The following is a 26,355-nucleotide window of genomic DNA, read 5'->3' on the forward strand; positions in this document are numbered from 1 at the left end:
AAACAATGACAGTTTGACTTCCTCCTTTGCAATTTGGATGACTTTTATTTCTTTTTCTTGTCTGATTGCTGTCTCTAGGACTTCCAGTACCATGTTGAAGAGAAGTGGTGAAAACAGACACCCTTTTCTTGTTCCTGATCTTAGTGGGAAAGCTTTTAATTTTGCCCATTGAGTGTGAGTTAGCTCTAGGTTTCTTCTATATGGCCTTTATTTTGCTGAGGTATGCTCCCTCTACTCCAACTTTGCTGAGTGTTTTTATCATAAATAGATGCTGTACCTTATGAATTCCCTTTTCTGCATCTTTTGATGTGATCATGTGATTTTTGTCTTTCCCTTTGTTTATGTGATGCATTACATTTATTGATTTGCAAATATTATACCATCCTTGCATCCCTGGGGTGAACCCCACTTGATCATGGTGTATGATCTTTTTTAATGTATTACTGGATGTGGTTTGCCAATATTTTGTTGAGGATTTTAGCATCTGTGTTCATCAGTGATATTGGCCTGTAGTTTTCTTTGTTATTGTGTCTTTATTTGGCTTTGGAATTAGGATGATGCTAGCTTCATAAAATGAATTTGGGATCTTCCCTCTTCCTGGATTTTTTTTTAATAGCCTGGGAAGGATAGGTGTTAACTCTTCCTTAAATGTTTTATAAAGTTCTCCTGTGTAAACATTTGGTCCAGGGCTTTTGTGTGCTGAGAGTCTTTTGATTAGTGCTTGGATTTCACTAGCTGTTATAGGTCTATTCAGGCTTTCTGCTTCGTTTTCATTCAGTTTTGGAACATTATATTTTTCTAGAAATTTGTCCATTTCACCCAGTTTTCAAATTTCTTCTCATATGGTTCTTAGTAGTAATTTCTTACAATCCTTTGTATTTCTGTAGTATCAGTTGTAATCTCTCCTTTCATTTCTGATTTTATTAATTTGCATTGTCTCTTTTTTCTTGATGAATCTACTTAAAGGCTTATCTATTTTGTTTATCTTTTCAAAGAACCAGCTCCTAGATTTACTGACCCTTTGAAATGTACTTTTACTCTGTATATTGTTTAATTCTACTCTCATCTTGGTTATGTCCTTCCTTCTACATGTAGGGTTAGGTTGTGCATTTGAAATGTTTCTGTCTTTATTAGGTAGACCTGTATCGCTATGAACTTCTATCTCAGGACTGCCTTTCTTGTGTTCCATAAGTTTTGGACTGTTGTGTGTTCATTTTCATTTGTTTCCAGAAACCTGTTGATATCTTCCTTGATCTCATTCTTGACCCATTCATTGTTTAATAGCATGCTATTCAATCTCCACAAATTTGGGTGTTTTTGAGTTTTTTTCTTGAGGTTGATTTCTTGTTTCATGCCCTGGTGGTCTGAGAAAATGCTTTATAAGATTTTAGTTTTCTTGAATTCATTGATGCTTGTTTTGTGTCCTGTCATGTAGTCTATCTTTGTGAATGCTCCACGTGCATTTTAAAAGAATGTGTATTTTGCTTCTTTGGATGAAAGGTTCTATATACCAATTAAGTACATTGGATCTAGGGCATTGTTCAACACTGCAATATCTTTGTTGATATTTTGTTTGGAAGATCTATCCATTTTTGACAGTGGGGTGTTAAAATCCCCTGTGTATGTGTGTTGCTATCTATATCTTTCTTGAATTCCTCCAAGATTTTCCTTATGGGGATTAGGATGCTCCTGTGTTGGGTGCAATAATGTTTACAATGTTTATGTCCTCTTGATAGATTCTTCCCTTGAGTATTATGAAGTGTCCTTCAATGTCTCTTTTTATGGCCCTTGTTTTGAAGTCTATTTTGTCTGATGTAAATATTGCTACTCCAGCTTTTATTTCCTATCCATTGGCTTGGAATATTTTTTCCAACCCTTCACTTTCAGTCTGTGTAAGTCTTTTTTTCTGAGTAGGTTTCTTGTAGGCAGCATGTGTGCAGGTCATGTTTTCTTATCCATTCAGCTACCCTATGATTTTTGATTGGAGCATTTAATCGATTAACATTTAAAGTTATTATCGATAGTTACTTATTCATTTTTCCCCCTTTGGACCTGTGTTCCTCTCTCTCTCACTCTTGTTCTTCCTCTTATAAGAGTCCCTTTAGCCTATCTTTCAGTGCTGGTTTGGTGGAGGTGTATTCTTTCTGCCTTCTTTTGTCTGGGAATCTCCTTATTTTGCCTTCCATTTTAATTGAGAGCCTCACTGGGTAGAGTAGTGTTGGTTGCAGGCCTTTGCTTTTCATTACTTGGAATATTTCTTGCCACTGTCTCATGGCTGCACTGTTTGTATTGAGAAATCAGCTGCTCACCTTATTGGATATGCCTTGTATATTTGTTTCTCCCTTGCTTCTTTTAAGATTCTCTCTTTGTCTTTAAAATTTGGCATTTTAATTATGATGTGTCTTGGAGTAGGCTTCTTTGGGTTCATCTTGATTGGGACTCTCTGTATTTCCTAAACTTTCATGGTTTTTCCATTCTCCAAATTCAGGTAGTTTTCTGTAATAATTTTTTCAAACTAGGTTTCTATCCCTTGCTCCTTTTCTTCTACTTCTGGTATTCTTATGATTCAAATGTTGTTGCATTTCATGTTGTCTTGTCATTCCCTTAAGGTATCTTTATGTTTTTGGGGTCTTTTTTAATGATGCAGCTGCTCTACCTGGATATTTCTTTCTACCTTGTTTCCAGCTCACTAATTCTGTCCTCTGCTTCATCCATCCTGCTTGTAATTCCTTCTACGGTGTCTTTAATATCAGAAATTGTATCCTTCATTTATTCCTGGTTTTTGTTTGTAGTTTCTATTTCCTATTTCATACTGCTGTAGTTCCTACCCACTGCGGTGTAGTAGTTCCCACCCACTGCTTTGCTGTAGTTCCCACCCACTCTTTGTCTGTGAGTTCCTTGAGTATCCTAATAAGCATTCTTTTGAATTCTATATCTGATAGTTTGCTTGCCTCCATTTCATTTAGCTCTTGTAGTGGGGAGTCTTCCATTCCTTTATATTGCAGGTTCTTTCTTCTTCTCCTCATTTTAGGTGATGCTTTTGTTTGTTTCTGTGATTCCTGATCTGCTTTACTAGCTGTCTTCATAGGGTGAACTTCTATGGTAGGAGTTCTGTGGGACTCAGTGGTGTGGTCTCTTTGAACACCTTGTCTGGATGCTCTAGGGTTGCTTTTTTTTGTTTGTTTGAATAGACTTTCTTGTTGTACTTGGGTTTTTACCCATTGGTGGCTCCTTTGTTGTTGGGTCCTCCCATTCAGCCGGTTTATTGGTATTCACAACTCCCACCTTATCTTGTATATGATCTGGGGAAGGATAAAGATGGTATGGATTATGGAAATAGTAGAGTATTCTATGGGATTTAAAGTAACAGCAAGTGGAAAACAGATAGGAGATCCTTGGGAGAAGTACAGCAATAACCATGATATTTCATCCAACTAGCCCCTGTGTTTAAAAGTTGAAAAAGAGATAAGAGTTTTGTTAGAGGGGGAAAAGAATGTGAGCTGACTCCAGAAAGCAGTGCACTTAGCTAGGTTGGATGGTGAGATATAGTGAAAGTAAGGGATAGGAACTTGGAGTTATATGCGAGAGAATGACATTAACTACAACAGTAATAATGCTCAGGAAGATAGGAAAATGGACCAAGAGCAGAGAAGGGTGCTGTGTGGGAATGGGGACCACAATAATATGAAAAGAAATATATGATCTGAATAAAATAATAAAAAGTAGCCCTGGCTGGCGTAGCTCAGTGGATTGAGCGCAGGCTGCGAACCAGGCATCGCAGGTTCGATTCCTAGTCAGGGCACATGCCTAGGTTGCAGGCCATGGCCCCCAGCAACCGCACATTGATGTTTCTCTCTCTCTCTCTCTCTCTCTCTCTCTCCCTCCCTTCCCTCTCTAAAAATAAATAAATAAAATCTTAAAAAAAAGAGAATCTTCTAAGGTTCTGATAAAACTAAAAATTAAAAAAAAATAAAATAAAAAGTAAAAGACCAATAGGTGTGTGTTATAGGAATATGAGTAAGGTGAAGGAAGAGAAATTAAAATACAATATGAAAGGGAGAACAAAGAAAACCAGTCAAACAATGAAATCAGACAAATAAAACTACATGGAAAGAAGATAAATAAAATAATAATTAAAATAATAATAACAAAATAACAAAGATAAAAATACAAAGTAAGAAGTGAAATGCAAGTTCTGTAGGATAGTGAAATGAATTTTGTCTTAGTTGTTGGTGTTAGTCTCCTAATCTCTCTCTGGACCTGTCTTTGATCCTTTCTCAGCTCCAGGTCTTATTGTCTTACACTTGAAAGAAAAAAATGCCTCCTGCCCCAAGCATGAACCCCCAGGCAGGTTCTGCTGGTCTTCCTGGATGCTTCAGGCAGAGAGGGGCTGGGCTCTGTTTTGTTGTTGTTGTTGTTGTTGTTGTTTTCCTTTCCTGTGATTCTGCATTGGGGGCTAGGTCTGGGCTCCAATATTCAGAAGTGTCTAGCCTCTAGCCCCAGCCCTCAGAACCCTGGGTGACCTCCACTGTCCCTATGTGCCAGGCCAGTGCCATTATCCACCTCTTTGTGCCACCCTTTGATTAGTCTGTGAGGTGCACTGAGTGGGAGCAACTTGCACCCCTCCTCCCTCTTTGCCGGTGTGGGTACTATGCACTTGCAAAGTCCCTTCAGGGCAGTTTAGTTCCCCTATTAAATTAATGTCTCTTTGGGGACTGCTGTCCTCTGAGCCCCTGCTGCCCACCTTTGATCAGTCTGTGAGGCATCCTGATTTAGAGCACATCGCACCCCTCCTCCTCCCTCTTTGCTGGTCAGGTTGTGGACAAGAGTTCCTTATACAGTGGCTGAGAGCCTGTTTTTTTTTTTTTTTTTACTAAATTCCTCTTCTTTGCACCTGCTGTTGTTAATGAGTACCCAGCTTTTCACACACCCCAACTCTCTGACCAGTCCAGAGTCTGTCCAAGTCAGAGTCCATCACGACCCAACTCTTTTCCCATCTCTAGGTGTCACCTAGCCCCCTGAGAATGTAAATTTGATGGACCAGATATTCATGCTTATATAAAGAGACAAAGAGGTAGGTCCAAGATGTCAGCAGAGTAGGTGGAAGCAAAACTAATCTTCTCCCAGGACTGAACTGAAAGTACAACTAAATTATAGAAAAATCATCCTGAATAACCAACTGAACACTACCTGGAGGGAAGCCTTATAACCAAGTACTTATGGAAGAAACATGCCACCACATTCAGACTGGTAGGAAATACAGAGGCACAAGGAAGCTCATTAGTCTCCTATCAATGACAACTGATGTTCTGAGGGATTATTTCAGTGGCCATGGGGGTTTTCCCTGAGAAGTGTGGGGTCAAAATCCCAAGCCTGGCTCCCCAGCCAGGAGCACCAGAACCAGGAAAGGTGCCCATGTAGCATTCAGCTGTGAAAATCAACGGAGTTTCTGCTTGCTAGGAAAAGACAACTGGACAGCTAGAGACTCAGAGACCCTCTTAAAGGGCCAACACACGAAATTTCTTTTGCAACCACTTACCCTGGCTTTGGTGGGGGAAGGGCAGAGTTGACTAGAGCAGCATGAGGAAAGTCTGAAGTTGATGGCTCAGGGGAGAGAGCTGAAGTGTCAGCTGCCAAATTCCTAGTGCTCACTCATGCTCAATATTTCAGAAGTCATCTGGCTCAGGGACAGCACTCCCCTCCATGAAAAATCAGCCTGGGGGAAGCAATAGCCCAACCCAACCCAGTTACTGAGGACTACAACTAGAGGCACTTCCAGTGATTAACCATAACAGAGAGTCTGCAGGTGGAGACAGATCTCTGGGAGGCTTAAGATGTTAGCAGACCCTCTCCTGGGTCCAGTGCTGATAAAACCTAGACTTGATGTGCCATCTGGCTCATTTTGCATGCACCCAGTCCCAGCAGAGGGAGCCAAAAGCTGTGGATCTCTGATAGCTCCAAACATGTTGCCCAGGGCCAGTGACAGGCAGCATCTGACATAGGACTGCAAAAAAAAATCTTTGAGATCTACCTAGTATGTAGAAAAAAACACAAGGGGGCAGCCAAAATGGGAAGACAAAGAAACAGGCCCAAAATGAAGAATGAGAACATTTTCCAGAAGAAAAACTAAATGAAAAAGAGGCAAGCAATTTGTCAGATATAGAGTTCAAAGAAATGATTTAAGTATGCTTAAAAGCATGATAAAAGACATAGAAGTTATATAAAAGCACCAGTCAGAAATGAAGAATGCACTATCTGAAGAAAATAATACACTTGAAGGAATAAACAGTAGGTTAGATGAAGCAGAGGATAGAACCAGCGACTTAGCAGACAAGGTAGAAAAAAACATGCAACAGAGTTGCAAAAAGAAAAAAAAATTAGGATAGTTTAAGAGACCTTTCAACAACATGAAGCATAACAACCTACTCATTATAGGGATACCAGAAGGAGAAGGGAAAGAGTGAACAAGTGGTTGAGAATGTATTTGAAGGCATAATGACCAAAAACTTCCCCAACCTGGTAAAGGAAAAAAAAACACACAAGTCCAGGAAACTCAGAGAGTCCCAAACAAAATAGACCCAAAGAGGTCCACATGAAGACACATCATAATTAAATGGCAAAGCTTAAAGACAAGGAGAGTCCTAGCTGGGTGGCTCAGTGGATTGGGCACCAGTCTGCAAACCAGAAGGTCACTGGTTTGAGGCCCTGCCAGGGCATATGTCTCAGTTGCGGGCAAATCCCCCAGTTAGGGGTGTGCAAGAGGCAACTGACTGACATCTCTCACACCAATGTTTCTCCCCCTTTCTGACTCCCCCACTTCTCCTCTCTAAAAATAAATAAAATATTTTAAAAGAGAATATTTACATTAAAAATATAAATACCAGGAGAGAATCTTAAAAGACATAAGATAAAAGTATTTAGTTATGTACAAAATAGCTCACATAAGACTATCATCTGATTTCTCAACAGTAACATTTCAGGCCAGAAGAGATTGGCATGAAATATTCAAAGTGAGGAAAATCAAGAACTTACACCTAAGGCTACTTTACACAACAAGGCTATCACTTAAAATTAAAGGAGAAATAAAGAGTTTCCTAGACAAAAAACTAAATGACTTTGTTACCACCAATCTAGTATTGCAACATTTATAAAGGGTTTGCTTTAACAAGAAGAAGAAGAAAAACAGAGGAAAATTGTTAAAAAATAATGGCAATAAATATGTATCTGTCAATAGTCACTTTAATATAAAAAGTTTAAATGTTCAAATCATAGAATAGCTGAATGGATAAGAAAACCAGACCCACATATATGCTGTCTTGAAGAGACCAACCTCAAAACAAATGATACACAGGCTAAAAGTAAAGTAATGTAAGAAGATATTTCATGCGAATAAAAAGGGAATAAAAAGAGGGGGTAGCAATACTTGTATCTAGCAAATAGACTTTGAAACCAATGCTAAAGTTAGATACAAAGAAGGACACTACATAATGATAAAGGGAACAATCCAACAAGAGAATATAACCCTAGTAAACTTTTATGCACCCAAAATAGGAGCACCTAAATATGTGAAGCAAATCTTGATAGACATAAAGAGAGGGACTGACAGAAATATAGTCAAAGTTGGGAGTTTCAACACCCCATAAACTTCAATGGGTAGATCCTCCAGACAGAAAATCAACAAGGAGCTGGCAATCTTCAATGACACTGTAGATCAAATGGATTTAATTGATATCTTCAGAGCATTTCATCCCAAAGCAGCAGAATATACTTTTTTTTTTCAAATGCACATGGAACATATTCTAAATAGACCACATGTTGGACACAAAATAAGTCTCAATTAATTTAAGAATATTGAAATCCACCCTGGCTGGCGTAGCTCAGTGGATTGAGCGTGGGCTGGGAACCAAAGTGTCCCAGGTTCGATTCCCAGCTAGGGTACATTCCTGGGTTGCAGGCCATAACCCCCAGCAACCGCACATTGATCTCTCTCTCTCTCTCTCTCTCTCTCCCCCTCCCTCCCTTCCCTCTCTAAAAAAAAAAAAAAAAAAAAAAAAAAAGAATATTGAAATCCTATCAAGCATCTTCTCTGACCACAATGCTATGAAACTAGAATTCACAAGATGGAAACAAAAAAATACACAAAGACATGAAAGCTAAATAACATATTATTAAGCAATGAAGAGGTCAACAATGAGATCAAAGAAGAAATCAAAAGTTACCTCAAAACAAATAAAAATGAGAACACAATAACCCTAAATGTGTGGGACACAGCTTAAGCAGTCCTAAGAGGAAAAGACACAACATTACAGGTCTATCTTAAGAAACAAGAAGAGCTCAAATAAACATCTTAACCCTACATCTAAGTGACTAGAAAAAGAATAACAAACAAAGCCCAGAGTGGTAGAAGGAAGGAAATAGTCAAGTTTAGAACAGAAATAAATGTCACAGAGACTGAAAAGAAAAAAAAAACAATTTAAAGGATAAATGAATCCAGGAGCTGGTTCATTGAAAAGATAAACAAAATCGATGAACCTTTGACCAGACTCATCCAGAATAAAAGAGAGAGGACCCAAATAAAATCAGAAATGAAAAAGGAGAAGTAACAACCGACACCAAAGAGATACAGTAGACTGCAAGAAAATGTTACAAAAAACTATATATCAACAAACTGGACATCTGGACAAAATGGATAAATTCCTAGAAATACACAATCTTTGAAACTAAATCAGGAAGAATAAGAGAATCTGAGTAGACAGATTACACCTAGTGAAATTGAAGTAGTAATCAACAAACTCCCAACAAACAATATCTCTGGACCAGGTGGCTTCAAAGGAGAACTTTTCCTAAACATTCGAAAAAGAAATAGCACCTGTCCTTCTCAAACTATCAAAAAAATTCAAGAGGAGGGAAGACTCCCAAGTTCACCTTACGAGGCCAGCATAATCTTAATTCCAAAACCATATAAAAACATTACAAAAAAAGAAAATTATAAGCCATACCCATGATGAATGCCATTAACAAAATATTAGCAAACTGAATATAGCAATACATCAAAAAGATCATACACCAAGCTGGGTTTATTCTGGATATGCAAGTTTGCTACACTATTCACAAATCAGTAAATGTGATATACCACATAAGCAAAATGAAGGATAAAAACCACATGATTATATTAATAAAGAAAAAAAGATTTGATAAAATCCAGCACCCATTTATGATAAAAAAAAAAGCCTCTCAGCAAAGTGGGAATTGAGGGAATATACCTAAAAGTAATAAAGGCCATGAATGACAAACCCATTGCCTGCATCATACTTAATTGGCAAAAACTACAAGCACTTGCCTTAAGATTGGGAACAAAACAGGGATATCTGTGTTCATTTTTCTTTTTCAGCATAGTACTGGAAGTCCTATCCACAGCAATCAGACAGAAGAAATAAAAGGCATCCAAATTAGAAAGGTAGAAGTAACACTGTCTTTATTTGCAGATGGCATGATATTGTACATAGAGATCCCTAAATACTCCACCATGAAACTACCAGAACTGATAGATTAATTCAGAAAAATAGCAGGATACAAAATTAATATCCCGAAATCAGTTGGACTTTTATATGTCAAAAATGAACTATCAGAAAGGGAATTTAAGAAAATAATCCTATTCACAATTGCTTCAAAACAAATAAAATACCTAGGAATAAATCTAACTAAGGACATACAAGACCTGTCTTTAGAAAATTACAAGACACTGAAGAAATAGATGAAGATACAAATAAGTGGAAGCACATACCATGTTCATGGGTAGGAAGAATTAGCATCATTAAAATGTTCATACTATCCAAATCAATCTATAGATTCAATGCAATTTCTATCAAGATACCAAAGGTATGTTTCATAGAAGTAGAACAAAAATTTCAAAAATGTATATGGGACCACAAAAGTTGTGCTGTATAGCAACAGCAATCTTGAGAAAGAACAAAATTGTAGTAATCGTGCTACCTAATATCAAACTATACTATACAGCCATAGTAATCAAACCAGCATGGTACTGGCATAACATTGACACATAAGTCAGTGGAACAGAATAGAGAGCCCAGAAATAAACCAACACCTTTATAGTCAATTAATATTTGGCAGAGGAAGCAAGCACATACAATGGGCTAAAGGTAGTTTATTCAATAAAGGGTATCAGTAAAATTGGACAGATACATGCAGAAAAATGAAAGACTGCCTTCTTATGCCACATGCAAGAATAAATTCAACAATAAAAAATGAAAAATAAATAAATAGGTACACGATGACATCTTGTTGGAAATTGACCATTTGCATTTCTTTTTTTTTTTAATTTGGTCTGTTTCTCTGGCATCAGAATTACATCTAGCTCTTTCAACAATTTACTAGCTCCTTTTCTTAGTAAACTTTAGGAAATGTTATAATTCAGTAACAAGTTTGGCAAGGGATTACTGTGAACTTATTCCTGTTGTTGTTTTTTTTTAACAGTGATTAAAGAGCATAAGTAGGCCAACCTAGTAAGAATGATGATGCTATGAAGACAAGACTTAAATTTCCAGATTTCATATATAGTAGTCATGGTTGCTCTGGCTGTGGAATAGGCTCCCAGAATTGATCAGAAAGCCCACTGTGAAGATGAGGCAGAACAACAGCAAAAAAAGTCATATTATAGTGGATCTCTGACCTTAAAAGTTTTCTTTATATTACTTAGATGCCAAGCATCTGAATAAACAGTAATTTATCAGATTACTTAGATGCCAAGCATCTGAATAAACAGATAAGTTATCATAAGTAGACAGAGCTACAAACTCTATGACAGCTCTGAAATTTTTGTTTCAAATTTCCCTAATTTTTATTAGAACTGAACATTACTGAAAAAATAAGAAGCAAACAATGTAGCTTCATAGAAAGATCATAATTTTGCAACTAAACAAAAATAGATGTTAATTGAAGTTTTGCCATTTTGCTGCCAGCATTGAAAATACACAATAAAATTTTTAAATTTATATTATAAATAAAAAATAAAAATTATTTTAAAGTGTATTTTATTGATTATGCTATTACAGTTGTCCCATTTTTTCTCCCCTTTTTTCCCCTCCACCCTGCACCACCCCTACACTGCTCTTCAGCATTGCCCCCACTGCTTAGTTCATGTCTGTGGGTCTTACATATATGTTCTTGGATTCTCCATTTGCTATACTATTCTTAACTGCACCCTTAATCTTTAATCTTGGGGAATTTAATTATGGTGTGCCTTGGTGTGTTCCTCCTTGGGTCCAATTTCTTTGGTACTCTCTGAGCTTCCTAGACTTGCATGTCTATTTCCTTTACCAGATTGGGGAAGTTTTTCTTCATTATTTTTTCAAATAAGTTTTCAATTTCTTGCTCTTCCTCTTCTCCTTCTTGAACACCTATGATTCAGATGTTGTAATGTTTAAAGTTGTCTCAGATGTTCCTAAGGCTCTGCTCATTTTTTAAAATTCTTGTTTGTTCATTCTCTTCCAGTTGAATATTTATTTCTTCCTTTTGTTCCAAATCATTGATTTGAGTCCTAGTTTCCTTCCCTTCAGTGTTGGTTCCCTGTATATTTTTATTTATTTCACTTTGTATAGCCTTCACTTCTTCCTTTATTTTGCATCCATACTCAATCATTTCTGTGAGCTTCTTGGTTACCAGTATTTTGAACTCTGCATCTGATAGGTTGGCTGTCTCCTTGTTGCTTAGTTATTTTTCTGGATCTTTGGTCTATTCTTTCATTTGTGCCTTATTTCTTTGTCTGGGTGTACTTGTTACATTGTAAGGTGTAGAGCCTTGGCTATTCACCAGAGCAATGTGGGAGCAGGGCAACCCCCATTGCTGGGTTGTAGTTCTGTATGTGGGGGAAGGGTCAGAAAGGAAACAATGCTGCTTGCTCAGCTCTCATCCTGCTTTCAGTCACTTCCCCCACTACCCACAAGTGAATTGGGCCCCTCTGGTGCTGATTCCCAGGTGGGTGGGTTTGTGTACATTCTAGGATCCCTTGGGTCCCTCTAACATATGCTCCTATGAGACTAGGAGTTTCTCCCAGCACCAGAACCCCCACAGCTTTTTACAGCCAGAGGTTTTGAGGCTTTATTTCCTTGCTGTGGAACCCCAGGTTGTGCAGTCTGTCTGTCTCCCCAGCTGTTTCTCCCAGTTTATCCACACATGAATGTGAACTTCCCTGTCTGCCAACTACTGCCTTGCTGTGAGTCCTCTCTACCCTGGCCGCCTGTCTCTACCCCTCCTACCGGCGTGGATGAATATTTCTTCTTTAACTCCTTCGTTATCAGGACTTCCATGCAGTTCAATTTTCTGGCAGTTCTCACGGTTTTTTGTTTCTGAATTGGTGGTTGTCCTTCTTTTGGTCATGCAAGGTAGCAAAGCATATCTTTCTGTGCCTTCATCTTGGCTGGAAAAAATAAAAATTTTTTACCTCAGTTTCTTCTTTGTAAAACAGAAGTATATATCTGTCATGTAGTGCTGTTTTCAGAATAAGAAATATTAGTGCCTATGTTACTTATTTTTTAAAAGATTTTATTTATTTATTTTTATAGTGAGGAGAAGGGAGGGACAAAAAGGGGGAGAGAAACATCAGTGTGTGGTCACCTCTCACACACCCCCTACTGAGCACCTGGCTGGCTACCCAGGCATGTGCTGTGACTGGGAATTGAACCAGTGACCATTTGATTCACAGGCTGGCACTCAATTCACTGAGCCTCACCAGTCAGGGCATAGACATTTATTTAATAATGGGTATTATCATTATGGTTTTTAATAATATATTGTTATTTATCCTATGTCCTCACTAATAACTAAATGCTACTTGCATACCTAGTACATTTTATTGTTTATATAGCTGTGACTACATAATAAGTGTAAAGAAAATATAATGCTGATCAGACATAAATTTAGATATTTTAATTGTAATTTTCTTTCTTTCAGAATTACTTACTGTCATCTACCTTTCCAGAGTAAATGGCTCTATGTTGGAACAGAAAGAGGAAATACACATATTGTAAATATTGAATCTTTCATTCTTTCTGGATATGTTATCATGTGGAACAAGGCAATTGAACTGTAAGTATAAACTTGAGTATCACTTTATTTACCTTAAGTATTTCTTATGGCTTGTAACATACATAAAATTGTAGTTATTTGAAACTTTAAAACTAATTTATGATTAATATGAGTGAAAAGTTCAGCCAAAATAATTTGAAAACATAAAGGCTTTTTACAATAGATATTGTAGTATTAACACATGCTAATTTTAGATTTTCCAAATACTGTAAGTAATTAAGGATACGTATGCCATATTTGATGATAAAATATTAATTCTAAAAGTCACACATGGCAATCTTATCACATTCTTTATAGTCAACTTTAGTATAACTACTTCTAATGAGAATGGTAAGTGGATTGTGGCTACAGTTAGTTTTATGTAAAAATAATCATGATCAGTTCACATACAGGGTGGGACAAAAGTAGGTGTACAGTTGTGAGTATGCAAAGCAGTTTATTCTTGAATTATTATGTATTAATTATTGTATTTTCCATATGGACAACTATAAACCTACTTTTTTAATATTAGCTTATTTTTCATTTGCATCATTAGCATATTTTTCTGGGCTCAAAGTGGAATCAATATTAATATTTTATGTTAATTATTACATAAAATTATTATAAAATTATGTTAATTATTATAAAATTACTATTTTATGTATGTTATGATGTATACAGCTTTTTGGGTATGTGGCAATTACCACTCTGATACTGATATCTACATTTCTGCAGGTATAAAATACGAAATCCCCCACACATGAAACTTCATAGAATTCTGAGCCATCTATTTGTAGTATATACACAGACAATTCTCCTGGTTAATCAGAAAAACAATTTTTCTTTAATAAATGTTTATGTTCTATGTATTATTAGTTCCTTTATAAGATAAAGTTTTGACTTGAGTGTGGCTCATTCTCTCATATTCTCTCATAAGTATGTAATTTTTTCTTCCCCCAAATGCTGATTAAAACAGACTATTTTCGTAAAGTTTGACTCTTGACTGTTCCATACCCCCAATGTTTCGACATACACATATTACTTAATAGGGAAGGTTGTTACTAGTTATATTCTTGTTACAATATTCTTTTTGAATTATCTCTTAGTGAGTTTTTTATTAATGACAATTTTTCTCTGTCATTAGATTAAGAGATGCTCTAGGGCAGAATTTTTGTTTATTGCTCTTTTCTTTTTCTTCATACTTGGTTTATTTTGACACTTTCCACAGAGTGGCTACTAAATGACTGACATTACTGAAGAGTTGCTATGATAGTTACACACTACTATTGACTTAGTTTTCATTTGTAATTATATTTGTTATAGCTATTTTGATTACATATATTTTACCATTCTGTATGTGTATTTTTAAAGACATTTATCCTATAAACAATTATGTCTCCATCAGAAAGATATTTACTTTTTTAGCTATTTGGTAATGGCTTTTCCCCCTATAATCTTAGTCCTATAATAGCAATAAACAGGCTGAATAACAAACATTAAATAAAAAAAGGATTTCAAGTAAGGACTTCAAAATAATTTTACATAATTCTTAAGTATCTCTTATTTATTAATGCCTGTTTTCATTGTACTGTTTTAGGATATGATAAAAACACAAGTAAGCCTGAGAGATCCAATTATAGAACTTTTATAAAATTTAATAGTAGTATAAATCATAACAGATGTACTATTTGTGTTCAGTTGAATCATGGTAAAATAATTAAGAAGCGTTTATTATCTGAACAGGTAAAATATTTTACCACTTTTTCAGTGTTGTTTCCACATTCATTTACTTAACAAATCCTTTTCTTAATCCAAATTAATACTACCTGAAATAGTTACTTACACTTTACCTATTTATATCTATATAATCTATGCTTTATGATTTCAGGACTAATGAAGAGTTTTAAAATGTATATTATAAAGGAGGGAAAATTCAGGAAAAATTAAAGTAAAATAAAGCACTTTTATTTTTCATAATATGATCCTACACATGTAATTTGGCATCAGAGTAGAATCTAACATCTATATGAATCTAGTGTTTTATAGAGTTGTACATGCCTCTGAAAATGTCCATGAAATATTCGCATTCTAACTGTTTTCTGGTTTACTCACTAGATTTCCAAAAGTGTATTTTCATTTTTCTAGATATAATTTTACTTTAGTTTATTTTTTAAGACTCCTGGAGATTTTTATATAAGCTCTAGAACATCCATTTTAATAATAAAATATGTGTATACAAATAGAACATAGTTATTGTTTCTTTATTTGACAAAGTTTCCCATGTACTTTAAGCATATCAAGTAGGCCTAATTAGTTCAAAATTTCTTCTTCATAAGGAGAAAGAATGAATCCCTGAAGCATTCCATGGACCCTTTGGAATTACTCAATGCCAATTTTAGGTCAAGAAAAGTCTCTTAAAAGTTAAACCCTGGGAAAGTTGTCAAACATATTTGACCAAAAGATTATATATCATTATGAAATAATATCATTTATTTATCCTAAGTGACAATAAAGTTGTCAAGCATAAATACAAGCTAGCCAAATTTTAGTTCTTAGGATAAAGAATATGAGTTTTTAAGTAATCAAGTACCTGATTACATAACTATGTAATGTAATACATAACTATATAACAATGTAATACATAAGTATTTTTTTAAAAATATATAGAATCCTTGCTTTCTAGGCAGATACAGGAAAACCTAGATATAATTTAAATACCAATTTCCAATCTCCCAGAGACTTTTAAATGCTACTTCTTGAGATACAGAAGAAAATGCATATTACTTACTGTTAATATGTCAAGTATATGGGACAAAATATGCATTTAATTAAAAAGTCATTTTACAAGAGAATTTTAGACACAAATTTTAACAATGCATTTTCTAAGCATGACAAATGCAGAATTGCCTTTAAGAGATATGTGAAATTATTTTGAAGTCCTTACTTGAAATCATTTTTTATTTAATGTTTGTTATTCAGCCTGTTGCTATTTTTGTGAAGTCTCCTAATTGTAATTACATTCAATTCTCAAAAAAGAAAATATATTGATGATTTGGAAACTGGAAGACATTTTCCATATAAACAGTGATGTTTGTAGAATATCTCGTCTATAGCCATACCACCTGAACACGCCTGATCTCATCTGCAGAACATCTCACAAAGTAGTGTTATAAAACAAAACTAACATTAAAAATATTTCTGTGGGAAAATATATTCTAGTTTATAGCACAGAAATAGCTGTGTCTATAGGGTAGCCCTAGCTCTTTAAAAAATGTAACCTATTTTTTCTATATATTAAAATGTGAACATGAAATTCTGAATTAAATCATAAGTATAGGAATTTTATTAATATTTAACTACTGCTCATTGAGACATATTTATTGTATGATAAATATGTCTCAATGAGCAGTAGTATGATATGGTAAATACATAATTTCTGCTTACTTGGAGGCTTCCATTCTAATAAGGATTAGATTATTTAAGAAGCCAATTACAATGTATTAGAAATATAATGTGGCAATTCCATGAGGACACCTAATAAAGACATGGGGTCTCAGAGAAGTATCTGTGAAGTGATTTACATCTATGCTGAGATCTGAAGGACAAGTTTGTTAGATGAGTGAAGAACTAAGGAGATGCGGAAGGCTATTGCAGGAAGTGGGGACAGAGGCTTACAGGATGGAAATGTGAGAGAGTTTTTGTTCCATGCCTCAGTTTTAAGTAGTTTAGTTAGTTGAAATGGCTGGGGGAGAGGATAGCAAAGATAAAACAGAAAGTAATCTGGGTATATAACATGACAGATCTTATAAGATAATTTGAGAAGTTTGGACTTTTTCTAAGGCCAGGAGCTAGATTTTGAAGAGTTTTAAGCAGGGAATTGACTGGATCAAATTTACATTTTGGAAGATACTCTGACTGCAGGTATGGAGAAATGAGAAAAGACTGTATTCTCAGTAAAAATTATGATGGTGAATTTTGGAGTGGAGATAAGCTAACATAGTAAAGAAGTAAAAGATAGAAGCCGCAAGACTTGGGTATTACAAGAAGATACAAAGATAATAGGGAAGAATTAAAAATGACCCCCAGGTGTTTGGTTTAAGCAACTGTGTAGGTTAGGGTGCCACTTAGTGAAAGAATGCAAGAGGTTGAATAGGTTGGAAATAAAATAATGAGTTCAATTTTAGGTTGGTTGATTGTATGTGTTTATAAAGCATTCACCTGGAATTGGTATGGGAGAATGGTAGGTAGGATATAGTCAACAGAGTGGAGTAAAAATAGGTTTACAGTTGTGAGTGTGTGCAACAGAGTTTATTCTTGTATTATTATTAGTTATTGTATTGTTAATGAGAACAGAATTTTCATTCTCATCGAAACCATGAGAATAGATGAGATTGTTCTTGAAGAGTTTATAGGAAAGAGGTAGCAAACTAGTAGACAATGAATCACAGATATGACATTCACAGACAATTCACAGACATTCACAGACAATGAATCTGTGAATGAATCAATTCACAGATATGTTTTATTTGGTCATCAGAATATTTAAATATGTCTGAATTATTAATTTGTAACATTTAAAAATTGTAGAGATAAAAGTTCAGATTTTGAGCTTTTCATGAAAAAGATTCATACTGAGACAATTCTAGTCCAGCATTCTTGCATGGCAGTCAGTGATTAACTGGAACTGAGTTACATCTATCATTTATTAGATGGGTAATATGCTATCCAGTTTAGTACAGTTCTTATTCAGCCTATTTAACTCATTTGAAATACCTGCCTGGCTCCTGTGGGCTCTTGAATTCATGGCCACATCTAAGAGGGAAATATATGGCAGTCTAGGACAGAAAACAAAAGAATACCAATATTTAAGGTATGGAAACAGAAAGTTCATGAGGAAAACTATCAAGAGCCATTGTGGTGAGTGGAAGAAAGAGAAATAAATAGGGATACTTAGAAGAATTACTGGGCATTATTTGATAGGTATATATGAATTTAAATTTATTGATAATTTTACCTGATGTAATTCTTGTGGGATTCACAGAATCTAGAGTGTACAGATGCTATTCTTATTTTTTAAAGTCAACTTTTAATGGCCATAGGTTTTGCAAGGAACACTTGGTGATTTTTTGGAAGTTTAATGTCAGGAAAGAGGTCAGAAAAAATACATCAAAATGTCAGTCATTATATCTAGGCAGTGAAATAATGAGAGATGTTTCCTTTTAACTTTTGGTATTTTCTGAGTTTTATTTTTTACAATAAATTACATTTCTTATATCATTATAAAAATAATTACAAACAGTAGAGATTTAATGCTAGATTATTTTCTGAACTTGAGTGTTTTCTCGAGCCTGAGAATTTGAATGGAAGTCTTGCAAATCGTCTAACTAGTGTTTCTCAAAGTATATTTCAGTGATTTCCTTAAGGATAATAAAAAGGATTCTGTTGATCGATAATTTTGGAAAATATTGAACATTTGCATTGCTCATTTGCACAATATAGCCCTAAGAAGTTCTTTAGAAAAAGAAAATATTTAATTGCCCCATTCAGGGCTTCCCAAACTTTTTTTGATATGAAATATTGTGAAATGCCTTATATGTTCAGTAGTTTATCATGGAGTACACTTTGGTATTTGTTGCTCCAATCAAACCCAAGAGAGAGATAGGAGTTTATGATTTGTTGGATATTATTAGTTCTTCAAGGAAAATCAAGGTACATTTGTTCCTTCTCAGAGGCATTTATACTATAATAAAACACTACATTTATGTGTAAGTGATGTAACTGCTAAAAGCTCTGTGAACTTTTTATGAAGCCTTGTTTAGTTTCTTTCTGCCTGCATATATTCCAGAATGCAAATAGTAACTCTGATTTCCATTATTCCAATGATTTACAACAATCATAATACATACTATTTATTGAGTACTTACTACGTTTTGGCATTATATTAGGTGCTATATGTATCTTTTAATCCTCACAGTCCTTCAGTAGGGTTAGTGCTACTACCTCCATTTTCAGATGAGAAAATTGAAGACAAAACCACTAATAAAATATCTAATAACTTTGTATTTATTCCTTTGAGTCACTCAGGGGAGTCAGTATCTGGGGAACCTGGAGCTACATAATTTGTCACTTTTCTCTGATTCCAAAGAGTTTCTAAAATTTAAATTTTTATTGCTTTATACAGAATCTTTGATGATTTTTCTGTTTTTGAAAAATAAATTATACTGTGTCAGTATAATCATAATAGAATTAATCTGGTGCACTTAGGTCATTGAAGAAAGAATGTGGAGATTTGTGAAATCAGCGGTCATATCAGGTCATGTCATAGTCATGACACAATCACATTCAATAGTGATCTAAGTTAAAGTAGAAAATATAAAATAAACATGCCAGATATCATAGTAAAATAAATTTAAAGTCATATTGACAGAATACAGATCTCTTTATCAATATGCTCTTAAACTCATAATGATCTGTTACCAATTACCCTAGAAACCAGATAAATGAGACGTAACCAACAGTTTCTCTGGTTGGTCAGTGTTCTGTATGCTAGTTACCACTAGAGAGAGAATTTTCTTTTAAATAGAAGGAACCTCTGTACTTTTTGTAGGCACAAATCAGAGATTTTATGTCAAAATGAAATTTTAAATCAAGTATGAACTTTTCAATTTGGCTGAAACAGGTTTACAGCATCAACCTTGTGGTTGTGTAAGTTTTCCTTTGTTTGGATAAGTATGTGTTTAATTTCAAATTTTCAGAGGCCCTGATTTGGCAACAAACACATAAGATAATGAAGAATCCCATTGTTATGTGGATCTAAGTTTTTAAACCTGATTTTTTAAAAAAAATCACACCTTCTTTAATAATGTTAATAAGAAAGAGAAAAGTAATCTTAAAGGAAAACAACACACAAGTCAAATGAATTTAAGCTAAAACCCAGAATATTGGAAGTGTATTCCAGTATAATCTTAGTTTCTTTGTTCCTGTCTCTAGTGGAAAGGTGTTTTAATGTTTATTTTTTAATTACTTTTTTAAATTGATTTAACAGATCCACAAAGACTCATCCAGGTCCAGTTGTACATTTAAGTGATAGCCCAAGAGATGAAGGGAAAGTGAGTATTCCAATACCATTATTCTTGCATTTATTTTCTTCATTCTTGAATAAAGGTATTTCTTACTATTATTTGATACCTAACATCTCTAGCACAGTTCATGACATTCAGTGTCGTTTAAGATTAGAATATGTTGAATGAATGAATGAGCAAATATTAATAAATGAATGAATGAATTATTCACTCTAATAATGGTACCAAATTAAGTCTTTAGTTTTACCTGAAGGTAAAGTTAATATTTAATTGTAGAATGCTGAGGAAGGTGTGTAACACATGGAACAATTTTAATTTTCAGATAGTCTGTGCTTGAACTTAACAATATAGTTTTTAGTATTGTTAATCATTGGCCTCTGCTATTCAGTTTTGATAATGATCAGTAACCAATATTGAATAATCATAAATTAGCCAATCTTGATTTTTATAAGTAGGTAATAATATAGAAAATGTTCTCAGATTACAGAAGTAATCCTATGCACCTTGATTATTCATAATCTTCTTTTGATGATAAGGAAACAAAGTTAATAACATAAAAAGTTCTGAAGTGTCACTTTTATGTAAATATTGTTTCTTCAAGTATATAATTTTGGTTATGTAGTATAAAAACACTTGAATAAATTATTTAGCTTAGGTTTGGTTCTTTGTTTATTTTTAAATGATAGAAACTGAACTAGCCTAATAAATATTGAACCTGAAAAACAAATTGGCCTCATGGCAATAGAAAGAATATTGGATTTTTTCAAATTGATCCATAAACATGGTATAATTCCAATCAGATGTTATCAGAATTTATTTATTTTTAAAGAATTCAAAAGCTGATTCTAAAATTCATAAGAAAAAGAAAATGTTTAAGAATAGTCAAGACATTTTTGAAAAAGAAATACATTGTGATATTGGTACAAGGGTATAAAGAAGACCAATAGATATTCAGAAATGGTTCAGACATTTGGGAGAATTTTGCACATTTTAGAGAAGATGTTTTAGAACATGATATACTATTAAGTAAATGGTGTTAGACAATTGGCTATTTGGTTTAAATAAAATGGTACAACCTCTACCTCATACCACTCAGAAATAAATTCTAGATGGAGAAAACATATAAATATTAAAATTGCAATTCAGGAAGTTTTAAAAGACACTGTAGGAAATTGGTTGTTATTGTGGAATAAGGACATCTTCAGGCAAGATACAAAGCCTAAAAGCTTGAAGGACTACAGCATAACAAGACAATCATGATAAGAGACAAGCATCAAAGTAGGGGGCAGTATTTGCTACATATACAGCAGGCAAATAATGAACATGCAAAATATGTAAAGAACTTTACTAAATCCTTTTATTTCATAATAGGAAATAAGTAATGTCTAATTAATAAAACAAAAAGTGGCAATATACATATATTTAGAAACATGGAAGAGTAAGTCTACTAGAAAAGATAGTTTTAAGAGTTGAAGGCATGGTGCCTTTTTTACCTTTAAGAGAGCATGGTTTGGCAGTGAGGAAGAAACAACTTCACTAATAATCACGAAGGAAATGCAATATACCATTTTCTTCCTAATCAGAGTGGCAAAGTATTAAAAATTAAAAATAATATTAAGTAATGGAAAAGGCATTGAGAAATGGGCATCTAGAATCAGCAATATGGGCAATTTGGCATAATCAACATTTAAAACATGTATTTATTATGACCTGGAAAATCCATTTCTGATATCTAACCTATTCACATGACCAAGGGGCAAGATTTTGAAAACAGCCTAAAAGTCTATTAATAGGTAGTAAATGAATGCTTATATATTCATACTGTAGAACACTGTGTTGATATGGAAAGTCCTTTAAGCCACATTTTTTAAACCATACCATTTTAAATTGTTGTTCAATTATGGTTGTCCCCATTTCCCCCCCCCATTATTTTCCTCCACCCTACCTACCTCCACCTCCCACATTCAATCATCCCCGCCCTCCCCCTACCTCCACATCTTTGTCTGTGGGTCCTTTATACATGTTCCTTGATGACCTTTCCCATTCTTTTTTCCATTATCCCTCTCCCTCCTTCCCTCTGGTTACTGTCAGTTTGTTCCTAATGTCAATGTCTTTGGTATATTTTCCTTGCTTGTTTGTTTTGTTGATTAGGTTCCATTTATAGGTGAGATCATATGGTATTTGTCTTTCACCACCTGGCTTACTTCACTTAACATAATGCTACATTTTAAAAAAAAGTTGCAGAACCATAAATACAATGTAAAACCACTTAAATAATGCATTTGTATTTTTACTTTTATATTCAAATATCCAAGAGAGAAAGCCTGAAAGTATATGTATAAATCTGGGGAGAATACTGGAGATTGGAAAATGGTCAAAATTATCCTTATTTTACTTGTGTTGTTCAAAGTTTTATGAAGGAATAAAATTTGTGTTAATTGTATAATTTAGAAAAATTAGTATTAGAGTCAGAAACTATGTGTTTGAATTACGGCTCTACTACTTATTAGCATATATCCTTGAATAAATCCTTGACTTCTTATTGATTAGTTTTTTCATCTGTAGCCTTTTGTCACGTAGAAGTTTTTTATTTTATTACTTATTTTTATCAGTTTTAATTTGATTCATGCATTTTGTTTCTTAGTAATGTTTCCTTTTCTGGGAGAAAATATAATCCTATTATTTTCTATTAGTTTTAAGGCTTTCCATTTTAAAATTAGATTTTAATCTACACATATAGTTTATTTTATTTTGGTTTGAGATAATGGTATACTTTTGTTTTAAAAATACTTTTTAAAAATACAGTATATTTTATTTTTACATATAAATAATTAATTTATTGAAATAATCAGTTCGATTTCCACTGATGTATAAGGACATCTCATTCATATATGAAGTTCCCATATTGGGGTGGGTCTTTCTCTGGGCTTTTTACTCTGTTGCACTGCTATATTTATTGTTTTACTAATAGCACATTTTAATAACTTCACAAAATATCTTGATATCTTGTAGGTCCTCCTCCTCCCTTTCCTATGTTAGCTTTTTCCTACCATTTATTCTACTATATGAAATTTAGAATCAGTTTATCAAGTTCTGTGTATATCCCTGCCAGGATATTGTTTGCAACTTGGACATGCCAAATAATTTAGAGAAAATTTATATCATTAAGATATAAACATAATATACAGGTTGGGGCAAAAGTAGTTTTACAGTTATCAGTATGAAAAATAATACAAAAATTAATAAATAATACAAGAATAAACTCTTTTATATACTCACAACTTGCCCTACTCTGTACTTAGCTTGGCTCGCTTTTATGTTTTTCTATATACTTTTATGACTTCTTTTACAAAAGTCTTACATATCTTTTGCTACCTTCATCTTAAGTGCCTTATAGATTTTGTTGCTCCTGTGATTAATGTTTTAAAAATCAATTTTATACTTGAATTTTAGCATATAAAATATTGATTTTGTTATTTTGTATTCAACTATAGCACTGAATGCTTTGTTTTTAAAGCTATCCTGAGATTTTCAGGAATATTCTCTATATAAAAGTATAGCAAATATAGACAAATTTTATTTCTTTCTTTCAATATTTGTAGTTTTTATGTATGTATTTGTTTTGCTGCATATGAACTCAGTGCAATGTTGAATATAAATGGTTTTAATGGAAACTTTATTTTGTTTCAAACCACAAAGGAAATGCCTCCAAGATTTTAGCATTAAGTAAGATGTTTGCTTCAGGTCTTTGGTTGATTGCTTTTATGAAGTTAAAAAGTTTTCATTTATTTTTAATATCCTAAGAGTTTTAAATTATTAATGGCTTCAAATGCTTTTCCACATATATTGAGATGTGATTTGTGCTGGTCTCAGCCTATTGATAGAGATACTATTGGCTAGGAATGCCTCAGGGCACACATCTGAGTCTGAGGTGAGACCCCACAGACATCTCTCTTTTTGGAGTCAGTGTTGTGGCTGGACTGGCCCTTGTGGATATTTTATGATTGCAAAACACACCTCAGCAACAACCACCAGGGAGCTTTGACAAGCAAGGTTTATTATTCACAGGTCCTGGAGGGCAAAGGGCATGCCTGGGGCAATAGAAGTAAGGTCATGGGTAGGGAGAGCAACCATCTGGACCTGGGGTTCTGCTTTTCTAGGGGTCCAGTGTGGGGACCCTAGGGTTTAGCAGTTTCACTCTTTATTGGAAAATTTAAAATGTAAGAGCAGTAAAATGCAGAAAGGGAAAAGCAAACCATCAGTCAAATTGTCAGTTATCTAAATCAACCTAAGTTTTTTTAAAAAACAAGGGAAGAGGGGGAAGCAGAAGAGGGTAAAGGTGGGATAAATGGTGATGGAAGTAGACTTGAGCTGGGGTGAGTGGTAAACATACAATACAATACACAGATGGTATATTTATTATAGAATTGTATACCTGAAACCTATACAATTTTATTAACCAACATTACTCCAATAAATTCAATTTTTAAAAAAGCTAAAAATAAGCCCTGGCTGGCATAGCTCAGTGGATTGAGCGCAGGCTGTGAACCAAAGTGCTGCAGGTTCGATTCCCAGTCAGGGCACATGCCTGGGTTGCAGGCCACGGCCCCTAGCAACCACACATTGATGTTCCTCTCCCTCTCTCCCTCCCTTCCCTCTCTAAAAATAAATAAAAATAAAATCTTTAAGAAAAAGAAGGAAATCTTACCTTTAAAAAAAAAGCTAAAAATAAGGGAATTCATGGGTGATGCAGGTCTTTATCTAGTCTTGTAGCTGACAGTGAGTTTATTGGAGATGGATGTCCTTTAACAGGGTGCCTTGGCAATTAAAAGCTTATGTCAGGCACTTACATTACAATAAAAAAGCTAACTGTCAGGCTACAAGATGATTATTCCTTATTACGTTATTTTGTTGAAATATGTTAATAGGTCTTTTAATTTTAAACACTTTTGCATTTCTGGGATAAATTCAACCTGGAAGGGGAAGGCTTCCATTGAGGCTTGTTGGTGAAGTGAAAGAAGGAATGAATTACTTATGTTAAGATCTGTACTGATACAAGATTGTATTATAAAATCAGAAAATAGACTGCCCTCTCCCTAAGATAACATTTACTAAGAAACTTCATATTAGTTTATCAAATAGAAGACAGTGATCTTGAAATGAGAGATGTCTGTATCATACATAGTATTTTGTATGTCTCCTCAAAGTCACTCAGCCTTGCTTCACCCCAGCCCCGTGGCTGTTTGCTTCACCTCAATTTTGGCAGGTTTACTTGTTTCATGCAGTACTACTTCCTGAAGTTGGGTGGCTATGCTGAGTCTCTGTCTCCTCCCTCTAATTCTGAATGCAGATAATGTGTCCTACTACAAAGCATGAGCTCTGGCTTCCCTAATAGCTGACAAAGGGGGCAAAGGACACAACTCTGAAGTGAAGGGGTGTTTAACTTCTTATAGAGAAAACCTTGACCTATATTAGATAAGACACATAAAATAATTCCCCCTCCCACCCTCCCTGTGGTTGGGCTATTCTGAATCATGATTTTTCCATATAAACTGTTAGAGACTTCCTGCAACACCAAGTAGATACACTTGCTAAGTAGTTGATTGTCTCTTCTGCTTCTTTTACTTGTTTACCTTACTTTTCCTTATTATTACAGCCCTGAGGTTGTACTTCTTAGAGAAACATTAGCATTTAAGCCTTGCCTCAGGCTGTTTTTACAGGACCCTGGTTAAGACAGTAGTTGTCAAAACTGTTCTAGGTTAAGGATTGGAAACTATAATCCATGGGACAAATCTAGCATGCTGCCTGTTTTTGTAAATGTTTTATTGGAACACAGCCATACTCATCCATTAACGTATTGTCTGTGGCTGCTCTCTTACTACAAGAGCAAGGCTGAGCAGTTGTGACAGTGCTATATGGCCTACGATACCTAAAATATTTATTATCAAGCCCCTTATGTTAAGTTTGCTGACTCCTGTTATAGATTGCAGACCCACAGGATGGGATTGTACAGTTGGATTGTCTCCTATCTAAAATCAAAGAACCCATTGAAGGTGCCAAGTGAAGAGTATTAAACCCTTTCATGCAGTGACATGACAGTTACTTGAGCATTTTCCTATAATTAATTGGGGTGAAGGGCTGAAAGATAGGTAAAACAATGGAAGATCAGGTACTTGTAGTGCTTAATTGA

At 34.4% G+C, this 26,355-nt stretch overlaps 1 protein-coding gene across 6 annotated transcripts in view; it reads left to right on the forward strand.

Moving 5' to 3' along the window:
* Window positions 1-26,355, forward strand: part of STXBP5L (syntaxin binding protein 5 like) — a 335,631-nt gene that overhangs the window by 63,954 nt on the left and 245,322 nt on the right. For all 6 annotated transcript variants that reach the window (XM_028505036.2, XM_036018147.1, XM_028505038.2 and 3 more), the window contains exons 6-7: window positions 12,970-13,104; window positions 20,129-20,192. In XM_028505036.2, the coding sequence (XP_028360837.1) occupies window positions 12,970-13,104; window positions 20,129-20,192 (199 nt within the window). The remainder of the gene's footprint in view (window positions 1-12,969; window positions 13,105-20,128; window positions 20,193-26,355) is intronic.

This window comes from Phyllostomus discolor, chromosome 2 (genome assembly GCF_004126475.2).
Source record: "Phyllostomus discolor isolate MPI-MPIP mPhyDis1 chromosome 2, mPhyDis1.pri.v3, whole genome shotgun sequence".
NCBI classification, from domain to species: Eukaryota; Metazoa; Chordata; class Mammalia; order Chiroptera; family Phyllostomidae; genus Phyllostomus; species Phyllostomus discolor.